Raw genomic sequence first — 17,791 nt, forward strand, 5'->3', positions numbered from 1 at the left:
ATGACTCTTATCCTAATGATAGCTAATGCCACTGGCCTTTTTAGCCCTGCTGTGCCATCACCACCAGTTTCTGGCAAATGGGTGGTGTTAAAAAAAAAAAAAGGAAAAACAAAACCCAAAAAATAACAACAACCGAAATAAGGACAATGTAAATAGAGGAAAAGTGACAGCTCAAGAGCAGGCTGAAATGTTGAGTTTTGAGCACTGCAAGAGTTTTTAACCCAAAATTCCCTCCCAACGAGAGGAATGTGCTTCTCCAGCATCAAATCAACCATCTCCTCTGCCTTGATGCAGGTTACCCACACTGAGGTGCATGGCTCCTCCTTTTTTGGTGGAGTTCTGGGCATTGGATGGAAAATATACACCCAGCTATGTACTAGAACCAAGCAAACCCGGATAAACAGAGATATAGATACACAGAAAGACACAGCAACAGATATAGAAATATATGAATATGAATGTATCAAGTCTGTAAGGTCATACATGGCATCAGTGGGATCAACCCAACTGCCCAAGGCCAAATTTCACCTTGGCAGCAAGAGTTGCTTCAGAATATGCCTAAAAAACATGATTGGTGTGATGTGGGTTTCTTTTTTTTAAAAACCACACAAAGCCTGAAAATAGCCAGTGTGGATACATGTCCTGCCCTGACTATTTGCTGGTGATGTTTCATCTTGATATGTACAGAAATAGGTTTTTCCTTCCCAAAATTTTAGATTCTTTTTCCTTCATCTGGCTCAATTTCTCTACTCCTGATAGATCCTTACACCCATTTTTATGCAATTTAATGCAATGGGGGTTTGTTGGTGCACCTCAGCATTTGTTTAGTCCAAAAACTGAAATAATCCCAAACATTGTTTGGGTTATTGGGTTCTTGTGAGTTGTTTGGGTTTTTTTGATTGCTTGTCCCAGAGCAATTTCTGTTCTTGACTACAAGTTATTGCAAAATGAGTTTAGCAATATGCACAAGGGGGGCTTTGCCTGGCCTCAAATTTTTTGGAGGGCATTCTGCACACTCTTGTTTTAAGGATGTTAAAAAACTCTTCACCACAAGTTGAAGTTGGGTGCAAACATGTGGGATTTTACTTCATGTTCAAATCTTCTCTTGCTTTTTTTAAAAAACAGTAGTTCTTGCACCTAGATAAGTTTTGCTAGTTCTTCCCTTTGTGATATCACCATTCAAAATCCCCTCCTTGATACCTGCAATACTTGGAAAAAGGAGCCTATGAATTGCCTGATTTTGCTTCTTTTTTTTAGGGATGGAAATCCCTCTTCTACAAGTCCCAGGGAACACAGACCTCTCAGGGGAGTTGTTTTGCTGTTTGCCTCATCAGAGGTGCGCAGAATTCTCTCTCAGACCTTGAAAATCTGTTTGTGGAGCATCAGGACAGTGCCATGAACTTGTCTACCCACGTTTGCCATGGAGACCATGTGTGGATGCTCTTCTGGGCAAAATACCAGGATTTGGGGATATTTCCTGAGGTCCACACAAGAGAAATCCAAAGCAGAGTCTTCTGAGGCACCATCCAGCAGCAATGGATGCAGCAGGAAATCTGAGTTGATATGGCAGGGAATCCACCAGAGCCAGTCCAAGTGTTCCAAACTGTTGAGATCCATGACCTTTTCCATAACTTTTTCCATGAAGTTTTCATTCTGCCCTGCTCCTAGGACATGAGCTGGCCATGACACTTCAAACCAGATGGTGGCAGACAAGCATGCTGACACTACTGTACGTTGCACTGTGGAGCAGTAATTCCTACAGAGACTGCAACTTTTGGGGCACAAAGCAACCAATAATCTCAGTTGTTTTCAGGAACCTTGTTGACCCCATGGACGTTGTGTGGGATAAAAAGGGGCAGGGAGGTTATTCTTACAGGGGAATCTTCTGGAAAATGTCTCCAAGAAGGTGCTGGAGAAGGTCTCAAAAGGTCTGTGGAAAACCTTGCCAAGATGGCCAGCACTACAGAGCCCCAGAGACATGGTGGTAGATCTTCATTTGTTCCTCACCCCCTAGCTTTTCAACACCCCCCAGAAATCATCTGCCAAGCCCCAGCTGCCTATACCAGGTTGTCCAGCTCGGGGTCGTCGCTGAAGAAGGGCTTGTGTTCCTGCTCCTGCTGGTGGACAAAGTTCTCGATGTCGACATCGAAGCTGGCTGAGGTGATGCACTCCGAGCCCTGCGTGGCCTGCTCACACTTCTCAAAGAGCAGCGTCAGCAGGGGGAACAGAGGGTGCCTGCAGAGGAAAAATGAGAACACCCATAAGGCCCACTGTTTTGGGTCCCATGTCCATCTTTATCCATCCATCCATCCATCCATCCATCCATCCATCCATCCATCCATCCATCATCCATCCATCCATCCATCCATCATCCATCCATCCATGCATCCACCATCCATCCATCCATCCATCCATCCATCCATCCATCCATCATCCATCCATCCATCCCCCATCCATCTATCCATCCATCCATCCCTCCATCCCTCCATCCATCCATCCATCCATCCATCCATCCATCCATCCATCATCCATCCATCCATCATCCATCCATCCATCCATCCATCCATTCATCCATCCATCCCTCCATCCATCCATCCATCCATCCATCCATCCATCCATCCATCCATCCATCCATCCATCCATCCATCCATTCCCTCCCAGTCTCTAAGAACCTGGTCATGCAAACCTCACTCCCAAGTCACACTGGAAGTGGACCCTCTTGATCTCTTTCAACAACAACAACAAAAAAAAAGCTTTAAAATTGTACAATTCACTATCTCCTCCATCAGGCTTGTTCCATGGTGTTTTCCATCATTGCACCAAAGTCAGCATTTCCTAAACAGGCAAAAAGGTTAAGTCTTGGACATAGCCAAGATGTCCTGGAGCCATCTGCTGTCCAAGTGGCTTTTCCTTTCAAGGATGGACATTAGCACCTGCTCATGGATGGTAATATTTCACCTCAAAATGTCTTTTTGGTTGGAGTTGATGGATGGGGACTTCTATCTGCCTGCAGAATCCTATGGATCAACCTTGATATGGGCTCTTTGCACCTCTGACAAGTCCACAAAGATGGGTCAAATCCCACTTCTTTCTTACCGTGAGCTCATCTTGAAAACAAAGATTTATAGCTCTTCTTGAAACCCAAATCTCTCCAGTGATGATGCAGTATAAAATGCAAACACACAAACAGCACCAAAGCTCGTGGACAATACAGGGGTGAAGACCACGGCTTAGGGCAAACCTCAAGGAGCCCCTCCAGCTGTGCAAATTCAAATCAAAAATGTTTTATGGAGTCTTTCCAGGCAGAAATGCAAAATGCTCCTGCAGGAATGGCCTCCCACAGCACTCCAGTTACCTGAGCACAACAGGATTGGCTCCACCATTTTATCTCCAAAAGATGGTCCAAAAGGTGATTATGAATCACCTCCTGACAGCCTCTTTGAGCCGGAGTCAGGCGAAGGGGTTAAACCCCTTGGCTAAGTCTTCATTTGCAGCCGCTAATACCACAGCATATTATAGTTTAATCTGTCCTGATCCTGGTTTAATGCAAGATTCACCGAGGCTGGAGCAGAGAGTGGTGAGGGGGGGAAATCATTTCATAATTTCAGTCGCCCCGCTGGAGCTTAGCCAGGGGATATGAAAGGCAAATTCCAGGCGGAAAGTTGAATTATTGGGACTTATGAACGGTGCCACCGCAGCAGGTGCCTGCTGCCATTTCCAGAGCTGCTCCAACAATTAGGAGCAGAGGTATGGAATTACCCCAAGGATGGGGGTGTGCGGAGGGAAAAGGGGGTTGCAGCCCCTGAGATATTTGAGCCCCTTTTCTTTGAGGGGTTGCATTAAGGCCAGCATCACCCCGTGCTCCTCAGTATTGACAATGGGGAAAATGCTGCTCTGGGCCCCCAGAAAAGGTTTGGGGCTGGCAGAGAGCAGGAGGAGGAAGGAATATGGCTGAGGCGACAATGGTTTGCTTTTCAGCTGAAAATAAAGTGGAATAAAAAAATTTAAAATCTAAGATAAAATAAAAAAACCAAAGCGGAATCCAATTCGATCAAATCCACCAATAAGTAAAAATAAAATTAAATGGAACAAAACAATTAAATAAACACCAAATAAGATAAAATAACATTAAACAAACAAAAAAACCCCCAAATTTAAAATATCTATATTTTTAAAAATGACAAAAACAAACACAAGGGGAAATCAGGGGGGCAAGACCCCTAGGGATGGGTTAAAGGAGGCACCAAGGGCACCCTCTGAGAGCAGTCTCGAGGAATGATGGAATTTGGGGGTTTGCCATGAGCTTTATGCCAAATTATTGTGGAATTTGGTTTGGCTTTTTTTTTCATTTTTGTATGGAAAAAACCAACCCAAACCAGGTTTTCCTTATTTCCAGCCTTTCCATGCTCACACTATGCAAAGGAAAGGACGGCCCACCACAGCAGGTGGAGGTTGTGGCATAAAAATTAAGAGCTGGAGCCCCTTTTTGCCATAAAATTTGCAGTGGGGGGAATAGATGGATATCCAGGGTGCACAGGGGAATCAGGAGGATTTTCCTCACTGTGGGTGTTACAGAGGAGGAAAACCACCCCTATGGCACAAAGAAGAGTTTTGGGGTAGAAAAATCTGCTTTTAGTGATTTAGTTTTGAAAAAAAAAAAAAAAAAAAACTTGGTTTGTTTAGTTGGGTTTTTTTTTCTGCCAGGGAATCCTCCAAATGAAAGGGCTGAACCAGCCCTGACATTTTCCTGCAGGAGAGAGGTCGTTTGCAGCCACTAATAAAAAGGATTCGACACGGGCTAATAAAGAGGAATGAATTCCTCTAATGGCCTAATTTCCCACCTTCAGCCGAGCCAGCAGCACAGCGGGCATGTCACAACAGGAATTTTATTTTTTTTTCACCCTTTTTCCCCTGAAAAACCCTCAAACAACCCAAAACAAAACAAAAAAACACCAAACAATAAAAAATAACCCCACAAAAAGCCCCCCCCCATCAAACTTAATGCAAAGAAATCCACTTGGAAAAACCCAATTTGTGGTGCTTAGGTGGTTTAAGCATCATTTCCCTTCAGGAGCATCATCTTCTCTGGTCCAAAATCCATTGGGAAGTCCCAGCCCCACTGTTGCATAAAGTCAAGAAAACACTTTAGCTGGGAGAAAATTGCAGCTGAGCAGTGGCACTGCTGGACCAGTCCCTGCCAAGCTGCTCCCACACCAACAAGGGTGGGCAAGGATTTATTTTTTTCCCTTTTTTTTCTATTTTTTAACGGGTGATAAACCTCCTGGTAGGGCATAAAACCCGGCAGGGTGACTTGTCCATGGGTTTTTATATTTCCCATCACATTTTCCCAGCAATTTCCCTCCAGCTTGATCGACTGATGCTCACAGCCAATGCCTTCTGCCTTGGTGCAATTATTGAAAATTAACAAAAAATCCATTGGTTTGGGTGGAGGGAAATGGACCTGGGAGGGCTAAGAAAAATCCTTGTGTGCTTTTGATACCTAATGGCATACACAGCATCCATTTGAACCACTGGATAGGGAGATATTCAGCAAAAAAAAAAGGTTAATTTTATGCATATATATAATGTATTGCATAAATATATAGTAGGATATATTTGCTTTATATAAAAATATATTTATGGGGTTATTTCAGTCAGTACCCAAAATTAAGCATCCAGGTTTGGGCAATAAGTGCACACATGGAGCTGGACAACAATTTCCCCCCAGTTTTCTGGAGGAATACCTCCCACAAGGTGTTTTTTCCATGTCTTTGACCTTCCAATTAAGGCTGTGAAAACTCCAAGGTGGGGTGGGGTTTGTTTCCTTCTCTTTATCCCACAAATGCTGCAGAACTCTTCAAGAAAGGGCAAAGAAATGTAATTTTGCCCTCAAATGGCTTCTTTTGCTTTGAGGAAATGATTTCCATCACTGAGAGGCCTTCAGTGAATAATCCTTGGTGTTTTCCTGGGAAAGAGTGAGTTTATCCCATCCTTTCATCCACTTTTTCAGACCTTTCAGCCTTGTAATATTTGATATTTGGAGGGCAAATATTTTATTTCCTTCAAGTCTAACCTGCAATTTTTTGGTTCACAAGCCCCCACAGCCCTGGTCATTGATAGGTTAATCCTAAACCTTAAACTTTAATCCTAATTATATTAGAATATTGTTACTCTTGCGTCATTGCTCTACGATTTGTAAATTATCATATATCACTTGTATAATTACATATTACTTATATAATTATACTATTTACATAATTCAAACAGTACTTATAGCAGTTATACAATAACGTTACTGCATATATTAAAATATTATGTATTATTATGCCCAAACTGACAAAAAATGGACTGGAGGAGTCATCCATCACTGCCCACATTCTGTGCAGATGCAGGAACTGCACATTTCAGGTTAATGTGTGACTTCACTCCTTGTTCAGCCCCAAATCACAAGACTTTGCCCCCAAAAAGTAAATTTGGGATTTTTTTTTAATATTTTGAGGGGGCAGAGATGCTGCAGAACAATATCCACGAAGGAGCTCCACCACCACACGTTACAATCAATGGTTATTATTGCTAAAAAGGAGCTAATTGCTAATTCCCCCCTTCCCGTGTGTTAATTAATGCATTAGAAGAACAGCAGATTAATAATGCATCATAACAACGAATGCAGCAAATAACTGACGCATTAATTAATGCATCGCCGAACTGACGCAACAACCCACAATAATGCAATAATTGATGCATTCCAACAACGAAGCCATTAATTAAAAGGCGTTAATGAATGCAATTATCTTGCCTCACCTGTAGACAGCCCTCTTGTCGGCCTCCAGCTGTGCCTGGGGGTCGCCGCCCGCTGACGGCACCGGCGCGTTGGCGGCTGCCGCCGGCGTGGTGAGGTGCACGGGCTGGGCTTTGGTGGGCTGCTGGGCTGTGGCTGTCATCTGGGGAGGGCAGGGGATAAAGGAAAGAGGGAAGAGAAATGTGAAATAAAATCCAATAAAATGAAAGCAGGGTTTGTTGCGCTTTCCTGATGGGGTTTCGCGGTGTTCCGCGCAGGATTTTGGGAGTTTGGGATGCAGCGCTCTAGGCTTTGCTGGGCTGTTGGGCTGTGGCTGTCATTTGAGGAGGGCAGGGGATAAAGGAAAGAGGGAAAAGAAATGTGAAATAAAATCCAATAAAATGAAAACAGGGTTTGTTGCGCTTTCCTGATGGGGTTTCGCGACGTTCCGCGCAGGACTTGGGGAGTTTGGCATGCAGCGTTCTAGGTTTTGGTGGGCTGTGGCAGTCATCTGAGGAGGGGAGGGGATAGAGGGGAAAAAGAATGTGAAATAAAATAAAATAAAATAAAATAAAATAAAATGATAAAATAAGAACAGAGTTTGTTGTGCTTTCCTGATGGGTTTCGCAGCATTCTGTGCAGGATTTTGGGAGTTTGGGATGCAGCGCTCTAGGCTTTGCTGGGCTGTTGGGCTGTGGCTGTCATTTGAGGAGGGCAGGGGATAAAGGAAAGAGGGAAAAGAAATGTGAAATAAAATACAATAAAATGAAAACAGGGTTTGTTGCGCTTTCCTGATGGGGTGTCGCGGTGTTCCGCGCTGGATTTGGGGAGTTTGGCATGCAGCATTCTAGGTTTTGGTGGGCTGTGGCAGTCATCTGAGGAGGGCGGGGGATAGAGGGGAAAAAGAATGTGAAATAAAATAAAATAAAATAAAATAAAATGATAAAATAAGAACAGAGTTTGTTGTGCTTTCCTGATGGGTTTCGCAGCATTCTGCGCAGGATTTTGGGAGTTTGGAATGCAGCGCTCTAGGCTTTGGTGGGCTGCTGGGCTGTGGCTGTCATCTGGGGAGGGCAGGGGATAAAGGAAAGAGGGAAGAGAAATGTGAAATAAAATCCAATAAAATGAAAGCAGGGTTTGTTGCGCTTTCCTGATGGGGTTTCGCGGTGTTCCGCGCTGGATTTGGGGAGTTTGGGATGCAGCGCTCTAGGCTTTGCTGGGCTGTTGGGCTGTGGCTGTCATTTGAGGAGGGCAGGGGATAAAGGAAAGAGGGAAAAGAAATGTGAAATAAAATACAATAAAATGAAAACAGGGTTTGTTGCGCTTTCCTGATGGGGTTTCGCGACGTTCCGCGCAGGACTTGGGGAGTTTGGCATGCAGCGTTCTAGGTTTTGGTGGGCTGTGGCAGTCATCTGAGGAGGGGAGGGGATAGAGGGGAAAAAGAATGTGAAATAAAATAAAATAAAATAAAATAAAATAAAATAAAATAAAATAAAATAAAATAAAATAATAAAAATAAGAACAGAGTTTGTTGTGCTTTCCTGATGGGTTTTGCAGCATTCTGCGCAGGATTTTGGGAGTTTGGGATGCAGCGCTCTAGGCTTTGCTGGGCTGTTGGGCTGTGGCTGTCATTTGAGGAGGGGAAGGGGTAAAGGAGAGAGGGGAAAAAGAATGTGAAGTAAAATAAAATATAATAAAATGAAAACAGGGTTTGTTGCGCTTTCCTGATGGGTTTCATGGTGTTCCGCGCAGGATTTGGGGAGTTCAGGATGCAGCGTTCTAGGTTTTGGTGGGCTGTGGCCTTCATCTGGGGAGGGCAGGGAAAAAGGAGAGAGGGGAAAAAGAATGTGAAATAAAATAAATAAAATAAAATAAAATAAAATAAAATAAAATAAAATAAAATAAAATAAAATAAAATAAAATAAAATAAAATAAAATAAAATAAAATAAAATAAAATAAAATAAAATAAAATAAAATAATAAAATAAAATGGAAACAGGGTTTGTTGTGCTTTCCTGACGGGTTTTGCGGCATTCTACACAGGATTTTGGGAGTCAGGATGCAGCATTCTACCTTTTGGTGGGCTATGGCTGTCATCTGGGGAGGGCGGGGGATAAAGGAGAGGGGGGAAAAAAGAATGTGAAATAAAACACAATAAAAACAGGGTTTGTTGTGCTTTCCTGATGGGTTTCACAGCGTTTTGCACGGGATTTGGGGAGTTCGGGATGCGGCACTCTAGGCTTTGCTGGGCTGTGGCTGTCATCTGGGGAGGGCAGGGGATAAAGAACAGAGGGGGAAAAAATGTGGAATGAAATAAAGTAAAATAAAATAAAATAAAATAAAATAAAATAAAATAAAATAAAATAAAATAAAATAAAATAAAATAAAATAAAATAAAATAAAATAAAATAAAATAAAATAAAACCAGGGTTTGTTGTGCTTTCCTGATGGGTTTCGCAGCATTCTGCACGGGATTTGGGGAGTTTGGGATGCAGCGTTCTAGGCTTTGCTGGGCTGTGGCTGTTATCTGGGGAGGGCAGGGAAAAAGGAGAGAGGGAAAAAAGAATATGAAGAAAAAGTTTTAAAAAAATTAAAAATTAAAAAAAGAAAAAAAAAAAAAACGGGGTTTGTTGTGCTTTCCTGACGGGTTTTGCAGTGTTCTGCATGGGATTTTGGGGAGTCCGGAATGCAGCGCTCTAGGCTTTGGTGGGCTGTGGCTGTCATCTGGAGAGGGCAGGGAATACAGGAGAGGGGGGGAAAAACAATGTGAAATAAAATAAAATACAATAAAATGAGAACAGGATTTGTTGTGCTTTCCTGATGGGTTTCATGGAATTCTGCGCAGGATTTTGGGAGTTTGGGATGGAGCGCTCTGGTGGGGCAGGTAAAACACACCCAGGCATTTTATCTTTGCCTGGAAAGAGAAGGTTTAGATTTTTACACATTTTCCCCAACTTTTCACCCATGGAAATACAGGAAAAAACCCCCACCATCTTTATTGCGCGGGGTAATTTAGGCAGGGAAGTTTCACACAAGTCCCAGATTAAATCAGCTGCAGCACCGCGGTTTGCCAAGAGCCCTTTCAAGGCAGGTATTACTGTCTAGACAGAGTCATTTTCAATTTTATCCCCAAATTAGGTGAGCCTCTTCCAGCTCGCCAAGCCCAGCAATGAGTCACCTCAGAGTAGAGCTGTGAGAAGACAGCCAAGAAAAAAATCTAATTTTTTTGGTGCCCATGCCCAAATCACCCAACATTAGCCCCAATGGGAATGTGAAATAAATCACCCAGACTACAAACATTGTGTTTGTTTTAAAAACAGCCATGATTTTAGGTAAATATGGATTTTTAAGATGGAAGATGCGCTTGTGCCTGTGCTCCTGTGAATCCCTGAGCATCCTTCCAACACCCAACACCTTCTGGAACAGGGCAACACCTATTTAGGGGCAGTTTTCACTTTAAAATAAAAATCTGAATTACTCATTGTCAGACTTCAGACAGGTCCAACCTGGCCTTTGCATTATCAACGCAAGATTCCATTAAAAAAAAAAATCAGGGAGAATTTGAAACAACTGGGGTGCATCAGCAACACCTCAAATCTAGAGGTTTCAGCCTAAAATCCCAGTGAAAAACTGCTGCAAAGTGGTTGGTTTGCCTGCCTCTCTGCTGAAATGTGTGAAAAAATTAGGATTTGCCTATTTTTACCTGTAAATGTTCAGTCTTCCCTTGAGGCATGGAGCAAAAGGAAGCTCTGGTTCTTGCTAAACGTTATATATATAGTTTATTATACATAATTTTAATTTTTGTATAATGTTATATTTATATTAAAATTATATCTAATTTATATATAATATATAATTTTACATATAATTTATTTATTATATAATATAGCATTGCTAAATATTATATATATAATTAATTTATTTGTATCTTCCTGTCTGTGTTTTGATATAAATAATATTTTTATTTATTTGCCTGATATTTTTATATATATTTCTGTATATATATAGAATAACATATAAATATTATTATATAAAATGAATAAAAGATACATATACTTATATGTATATTTATTATATAAAATGAATAAAAGATACACATACTTATATGTATATTTTATTTGTCTAATATATTTTTAAATTTATTTGTGATTGTTAATATATAAAAATGTTCATATAAATAATTGTGTCATTATTGGTGTAAATGCAATATGTATATTTTTACAAAAATATGTAAAACTTCATAAACCCAAGCTGGACCAAAATCATGACACCTTTTGCTTTTAAAATGTTTGCCTTTAATATCTCCTGCCTGACCTTTTGCTGTCGCCTTTTTTCCTTTTTTTTTTTTTTTCTTCTTTTCAATCTCCTTTATTGTTCATAACTCCAAAGTTGGGCTCCAGCACCTGCAAATTCACTTGGCTCTATTTAATTTCCAACTCTCCCCACAGGTTCAATTTCTGTCCCTCTTCCCCTCCCTGGAGCTCAAGAAATGAGAGAAATTTGGGCTTCACTTCCCCTCCTGCTCACAGCAGTTGGGATTTCTCCTTTTTTCCCTCCCATTTTCCATTTAAAACCAAAAATGCAGCAGATTTTGGGATAATCCAGCCACATTACTGAATATCTCTTCATCTTTATTCCCTTTTTTTTTTCTCCCTATTATCTCCATGGAAAATTACATTTATGCAGGGAAAAATGGCTTTTCCTCCCAACCTTTTCCCTTTTTTCCCTTTTTTATCCTCCCCCCATCATCACACTTATTTACCAGGATTCCAAAGCCCTTTTTGCATCCTGCCAAGTTGAACATTTCCAGCCAAGTCTGCAACTAATTGAGCTATTACCAAAAAAAAAAAAAAAAAATAAAGCTTCCTTTGGGGCTGCTCTGAAGCCATTACTCACCTTGGACTAAAGAAAAGAACGAAAAATAAGTAAAAAATAATTCCAAGTCTATGGAAAACGAGGGAGAGGATGCTGAGATGGGGGGGTTTGCAGCTGAATAGGAAGGAAGGGAAAAAAATTGAGCCAAAAATGAAATTTTAGCGGAGCAGGTGGGGAGGGAAAAGGCAGCAGGTTCCTGGTAATGGGAAATAGGAGGAAATATTTGGCTGTAAAAGTTGTAAATTTTGATAAAAAAAAACACAGGTGGTTTTGGTTTGCTTTCTTTTTCCCATGGAAAACGGCCAAAAATAGTTGGAGGAGGAGGGAGAAAGGTAAATGGGAAAGGAAAATAAAAGCACAAAAAGTTATGTTTAAAAAACAGCAAAAAAAGTGAAGAAAAAAATTATAATGGTCACAATAATTATGTAAACTGTTCAAAATCTGTTAGAATATGTTTCAAATATGTTCAAAATGTGTTTACAAATATATTGAAAAGTAAAATTTTAAAATATTACAAATATGTTCAAATATGTTCAAATATGTGAAAATCCAAAAATGTTTTATAAACATGCTAAAAATGCATTTAAAATGCAGAAAAATGAAAAAAATACATTACTAAAAATCCAAAATGCTTTAAAATGTAGAAAATACAAAAAGAGATGCTAAAAGGTTGAAAAAAAAATTAAATTCTCTTCAAAATATCCTTAAAATACGTTTTAAAGATAGAAAATATAAAATTTAAATAAATTAATTAAATAAATTTAAATATATATGTCTCTGTTATAATCACCAAAAAAGCACTTTTTATGGGGAGGAGGGGAGGAAGAAAGATACTTTTATCACTTTCTGTGTTGAAAAATAGGAAAAATCAACTTCTCCATTTGATTTTTAATTTTTTTCAAAATATATTTATAGAGTAATTGTATTGTTACAGTTATTAGTAATTGTATTGTTAGAAAATACATTGGTAATATATTTATTTATTGCTCATTTTTGTCCCTGTTGTAACCACTCGGGGGGAAGATGCTTTTTATCACTTTCTGTGCTGAAATCCATTAAAAATTAACCCAATTTTTAACAACACTTTTTCTTAAATATAGTTTTAGAATAAATAAATAAATAAATAAATAAATAAATAAGTTAATTAATCCCCCTTCCTCCAGTTTTTGTCCTTCTTGTGACCACCTAATAAATATCTTTTTGGAAGGGCAAAGCTGCTTTCATCACTTTGGATGCTAAAAATACCTATTTTTAAAAAACCTCTTTTTCCCATTGAAATGGCTGAAGATTCTTCCTCAGCTTTTAGTTGTCCTTCATTACAGAAAACTGATTTTAATGCAGATTTTCATTTTCAACAGGTAGAGAACTCAATGAGATCATGCTTGGTGTGAAAGATGCTCCATGTTCCACTCCTTTAACAGATTCCAGGGATTAATGAAGCATTATTTCCTTCCAAAAATCAGCTTTTCCCATCATTTCTGCTTCATTTTTTGCTGTTTCTGACACTGAGGGTGACAGCTTGCACAGCCTCTGCTGTAAAACATGAATGCAAAGCTCCCCAAATCCCTTTTTTTAGCACTTTTCTCCCCAAAGTGCTTCCCTTGACGAGGAGGAGCTCATTGTAGCTCTGATAATCAATAATTTTTCCATTTATCCACTCCTCCCCGTTTCTTCCCCGCTTTTGGAGAGAAGAAATTTGTGCCATTTGCTTTTCCAATCCCTGGAAATCCCAAATTTTCAGGTGAAAAGAAGTTCACAGCAGTCCAAAAAAAAAAAAAAAAATCAATTCTTGGCTGCAGCTTTTCCTTCCAAACCCACTAAACGCTCGAGCAACCTCCTTGATAAGGTAAAAAAAAAGGAAGGATTTGGTCAGCAAAGCTCCTGAGGGTGCCCAAAATTCAATATATTCAAACAGGGGGCAGAGAAGGGACAAGGAGGGAGAAGGGAGAGGGGAAATCTCCAAAGGATGCCAGGGAAAATGTGGCTATTTTTAAAAAGTCCCTTAAATTGCCCATTAGGACTCAAACGGTGCCGTGGCTCCCCCGCTGTGTAAGCGAGAAAAGGGAAAAAAAATTTGGAGGAAAAGAAAAAAAAAAAAAAATAAAAAACCCCAGCCCTACTGAAGGCAGAGCAGCGAAGCGAGGAAATGATGACACAGAAGTTGGAGGAGCCATAAAACCCCAGCGAGTGTCGTTTGTGAGGAGTGACCTTTCCCCACCGAAGGAAATGAGGAGAGAGGAGACACGGGTGCCTCCAAGGGGGCGTGTAAAAGTCAATTTATTTATTTTAGCTTGCAGAGGACAGGCTTGGGGGGGGTGAGATTTTTGGTGGGTTTTTCGTTTTCTTTCTTTATTTTTCTTTTTTTTTTTTTTTTTTTGTTTGGGTTTTTTGTTTAGTTTTTTTTTTTTTTTTTTGGTGGTATATTTTTGTGCTTTTTGTTTTGTTTTGGTTTGGGTTTTGTTTTTTTTTTTGTTGGCAGGGGAGATTTTTTCTGCTTTCACAAATGAGAAACGCAGCAAATAAGGAAAAGCTTGAAATCTTCCACATGAACACAAAAAAAAAAAAAAAAAGCTGTTTTGAGCAGGGAGCTGGCTCAATGCACAATACAGATCACCCCTGTTTAGTCATTGTAGCTGGGAAAGCAGAAATGTGATATAAATTTATCCCTAAAAAATCTCAGGATTTTTTAGAGGTAAATTTAGGCTTTGAGGTGCAGGACCACCTCCAAAATCCATTTTTTAGGCTTCAAGGTGCAACACCAACCCCAAAATCCATTGTTTAGGCTTCAAGGTGCAACACCATCCCCCAAATCCATTTTTTAGGCTTCAAGGTGCAACACCATCCCCCAAATCCATCCTCAACTCCCAAGTCCAGCCCTCTGGGGTGCTCCAGAAGAGTTTCTCTTAGACAAACTCCTCTTTTTGTAATAATTTGACTCCATAACGATGCTTGAAAAAGTTATTTGGCTGCTTGGAGCACCATTGGAGATGAAATCTTTTATCTCCCCTGCCACAGGTTATTAAAAAATGCCACTGAAATAAATCAAAGGCCATTCCTATGACTAAACCTGTCCTGGTTCAGTTAAATATTTCATCTTTCTAGCTAATTCACCTGCTGGTTGCAACCATGCCACTGTGCCAGCTTTCCAAGAAGACCCAAAGACCCCAAAACCACAGAATTTAGAGAATCACAGAATGACTGGGTTGGAAGAGACCTTCAAGATCATTGAGTCCAACCTCAACACCTCAACTGAACCCTGGCCCCCAGTGCCACATCCAGGCTTTGTTAAACACACCCAGGGATGGGGACTCCACCACCTCCCCGGGCAGAACATTCCATTCTTTCAGTAAAAAAACCATTTTTCTGACATCCAACCTAAATTTCCCTTGGCACAGCTTAATACACAAGCCAAAAAAAAAAGGGAAAAACCCCATAGTTTAACCCAAAATCTTTCCATCTTGCAGACTGAGTGAAGAGGTTTTAATTCTGCGAGTTCTGAGATTAATACATTATTTTGTAATGGGCGTTATTTGGGAAATCAAGGTAATGAATGCAGGAGCTGGGGGTCCTGGGGGGTCTGGAGGACACTCACCTGTGGGGTGTCCTGGTAGGGAGGAGGAGGCACTGTCTGGGTGGCCATCATGGTCAGAGCTGGGGCAGGGGAGACATGGTGCATCCTGCTTGGGACTCACATCGAGAACCTGCGGGCGGCAGAACAGAGCTCTGGAGTTCCAGGGATGGCCCCAAACCCTGAAAAACCCCACAGGAAGGGAAGGAAAAACGAAAGGCAGAGAGGAGAGGTGGCATTCCTCACACTGCCCCCTGCCACACGGTCCCTGGAAGAAACTCAAGGTGGTTTGATGAGCCTTGTTGTGATTTGATGGTTTTTTGAGTTTTGTGGTTTTGGATAAGGAATGCACTGGGAGGGGAGGATAAGCAGGTCACTGGCAGCAGGATCTTCACTGGAGATGAGGTGCCACGAGTGAAACTCATGATCTTTTCTCCTCTGTGAACTCTGGCACACTCAGGGCATTCTCTTCCCACCCCTCATGCCTAACCACACTGCCTAAATGGGGATTTCCATCCCCTTTCCAGCTATTCCTCTGTTCTGGAAGCAGAAAGATAAATACAAAACTTAACATTTTTAAATTATACACTAAACTGTCCCAGAATGATGTGTCTCTTTGCCTTTGGTCACCACAGAATCACATCCTCAGAAGGGACATCGAGAATTCAATGTGGAGATTCACCAACATACTTAATATATTTATTTATTTATTATTTTATTTAACATGTTCCTGTTAGAGTGCTGTGCACTCTAACCTAGCTGCCTCCTGTGCTGAGGTGACTGACCCCATGATGACTGAATGCACAGAAATGTGGAAATTCTTGTTTGATTTGAGCCAGGGAGCAAACCTGGATTTTGCACAGCCCATAAACTGAGGAGATGGTGCTCACACTGCCTCCAACCTCTCTGAAAGCTGCTGCTTTCTCCAAAATGCAGTTATCTGGGAGGAAAACAGACTAATTTTTTTGTATCTTCAGGTCCAAAGGAGATGGAGAAAAAAGAGGGGCACCAGGAAGGGACAAATTTGTAGTGGAGCACTTGGCTGGGAAAAGTCCCCAACAAATAGACCTGATGGTAGATGTGACCCAAAAGCAATTCTTGGTCCTGAAAATACCTTTTATCCCACTCTTCCACTGCAGCTGTGTGGTTGCTTTAGAAAGAAAAGCCAATCATCTTGCCTGAATTCTTAAAAAACTCTGTCCTGTCCTCTCTATGGCTCGGAGCTCTGGTTTGGGCCAACTCACAAAGTTACCCAAAAAAAGTCCTGTGACCTCCAAAGGACATTTCTTCTTGAAAAGAAGAAATTTCTTCTTTCAGAAGAAAGACATTTTTTCTTCTTCTGAAGAAGAAGACATTTCAATGTCAAAGAAGACATTTTTATTTTCTCCTTTCTGTAAGAGGTGGCACCTCTCCAAGGATCTCCCCATCGTGATGCACTGACTTTCCCCTTGGCTTCTTGTCCGGGGAAAAGCCATGGCACCACCCCATGAGGAAATGCAGGAAGGTATGAAAGTCCCCAGATATTGTCAGGGAAAATAACCCAAAACCAGTGTCAGCACTGCTTTCACCACAAAATGGCAGGAAGGGGCAAGGAAAAGGAGAAGAGGCACTGATGAGCTCAGCCAAAACTGAGGCACATTTGGGAATGTTTGTGAAAAATTTAGTCCGCTCTATGAGGTTGTTTTGGGGGAAGAGGTGCAATATTCTGATTTTCTCAAGGCTTCAGGCTTTGCCAGGCACTAAGTTCACAAATGCACACATCCAAATGGAAAGCCAAGTGCTTGGGACGAGCATCAACAACCCTTCTTTCTTTTGCATGAATAAATGAGGTTATTCTTTCTTATACTTTGCACAAATATGGATAACCCATGAATTGAATACTAAGAAATCACACCCGAAATCCTGTGCATTGTGAAGGTAGATCAGGGTTCTTCCCTCACACAGACCTCTAGCCGTGAGGATATTGCATTTATGGGATTAAAATGACGCTTTTCATCTTTTTCCTCCCAACAGCAAAATAGCAGGAGGCAAAATTATCTGCTCCTGAGTGAACTCACAGCTTAAAACCTTTGATGTCCAATGTCAAACTCAGCTCACAGCTGCAGGCACACAAATATCCCTGTCCTTGGGGGGCAACACCCAGGGAAAAACCTCCCCACCAGAAAGAGAATTTCAGCTGGGGAAAAGCAGAATTTAGCACTGTGACAGTCTGGACATCTGTGTGGGAAGCTAAAAAAAAAAAAAAAGACATTGCTATTTTGGGAAAAATACCCTGCTTGGCATCTATTGTTCCTGCCAAGAGAGATCCTACGGCCAGCACGTGGCGATTTGCTGGGGGGTGTGAGCTTTTTGGGTGAGTCTATTCCCAGAAGGTGGCAGCCCAGAGCCCCATTTAATTGCTGAATAATGTCTAAGCTGCTCAAATCAAGCTGTTCATTGAGGTTTATGGGTGATGATTTGTTTGGAGAATAGGACTGACAGCTAAATGTGGGGGGGGAAAAAAGGGATAAAAGTGGGAGACAGCTGTTGCCAATAGCAGTATAATTATTTATCTTGGGGGAAACAAGTGC

At 41.0% G+C, this 17,791-nt stretch overlaps 1 protein-coding gene across 1 annotated transcript in view; it reads right to left on the bottom strand.

Moving 5' to 3' along the window:
• Positions 1-17,791, bottom strand: part of PKNOX2 (PBX/knotted 1 homeobox 2) — a 109,115-nt gene that overhangs the window by 16,257 nt on the left and 75,067 nt on the right. Inside the window, exons 5-7 of the mRNA XM_063178371.1 lie at positions 15,246-15,354; positions 6,802-6,941; positions 2,064-2,235 (exon numbers count right to left, since the gene is read on the bottom strand). Of these exons, the coding sequence (XP_063034441.1) occupies positions 2,064-2,235; positions 6,802-6,941; positions 15,246-15,329 (396 nt within the window). The 5' untranslated portion in view covers positions 15,330-15,354. The remainder of the gene's footprint in view (positions 1-2,063; positions 2,236-6,801; positions 6,942-15,245; positions 15,355-17,791) is intronic.

The sequence above is a fragment of the Melospiza melodia genome, chromosome 29 (genome assembly GCF_035770615.1).
Source record: "Melospiza melodia melodia isolate bMelMel2 chromosome 29, bMelMel2.pri, whole genome shotgun sequence".
Taxonomy (NCBI): domain Eukaryota; kingdom Metazoa; phylum Chordata; class Aves; order Passeriformes; family Passerellidae; genus Melospiza; species Melospiza melodia.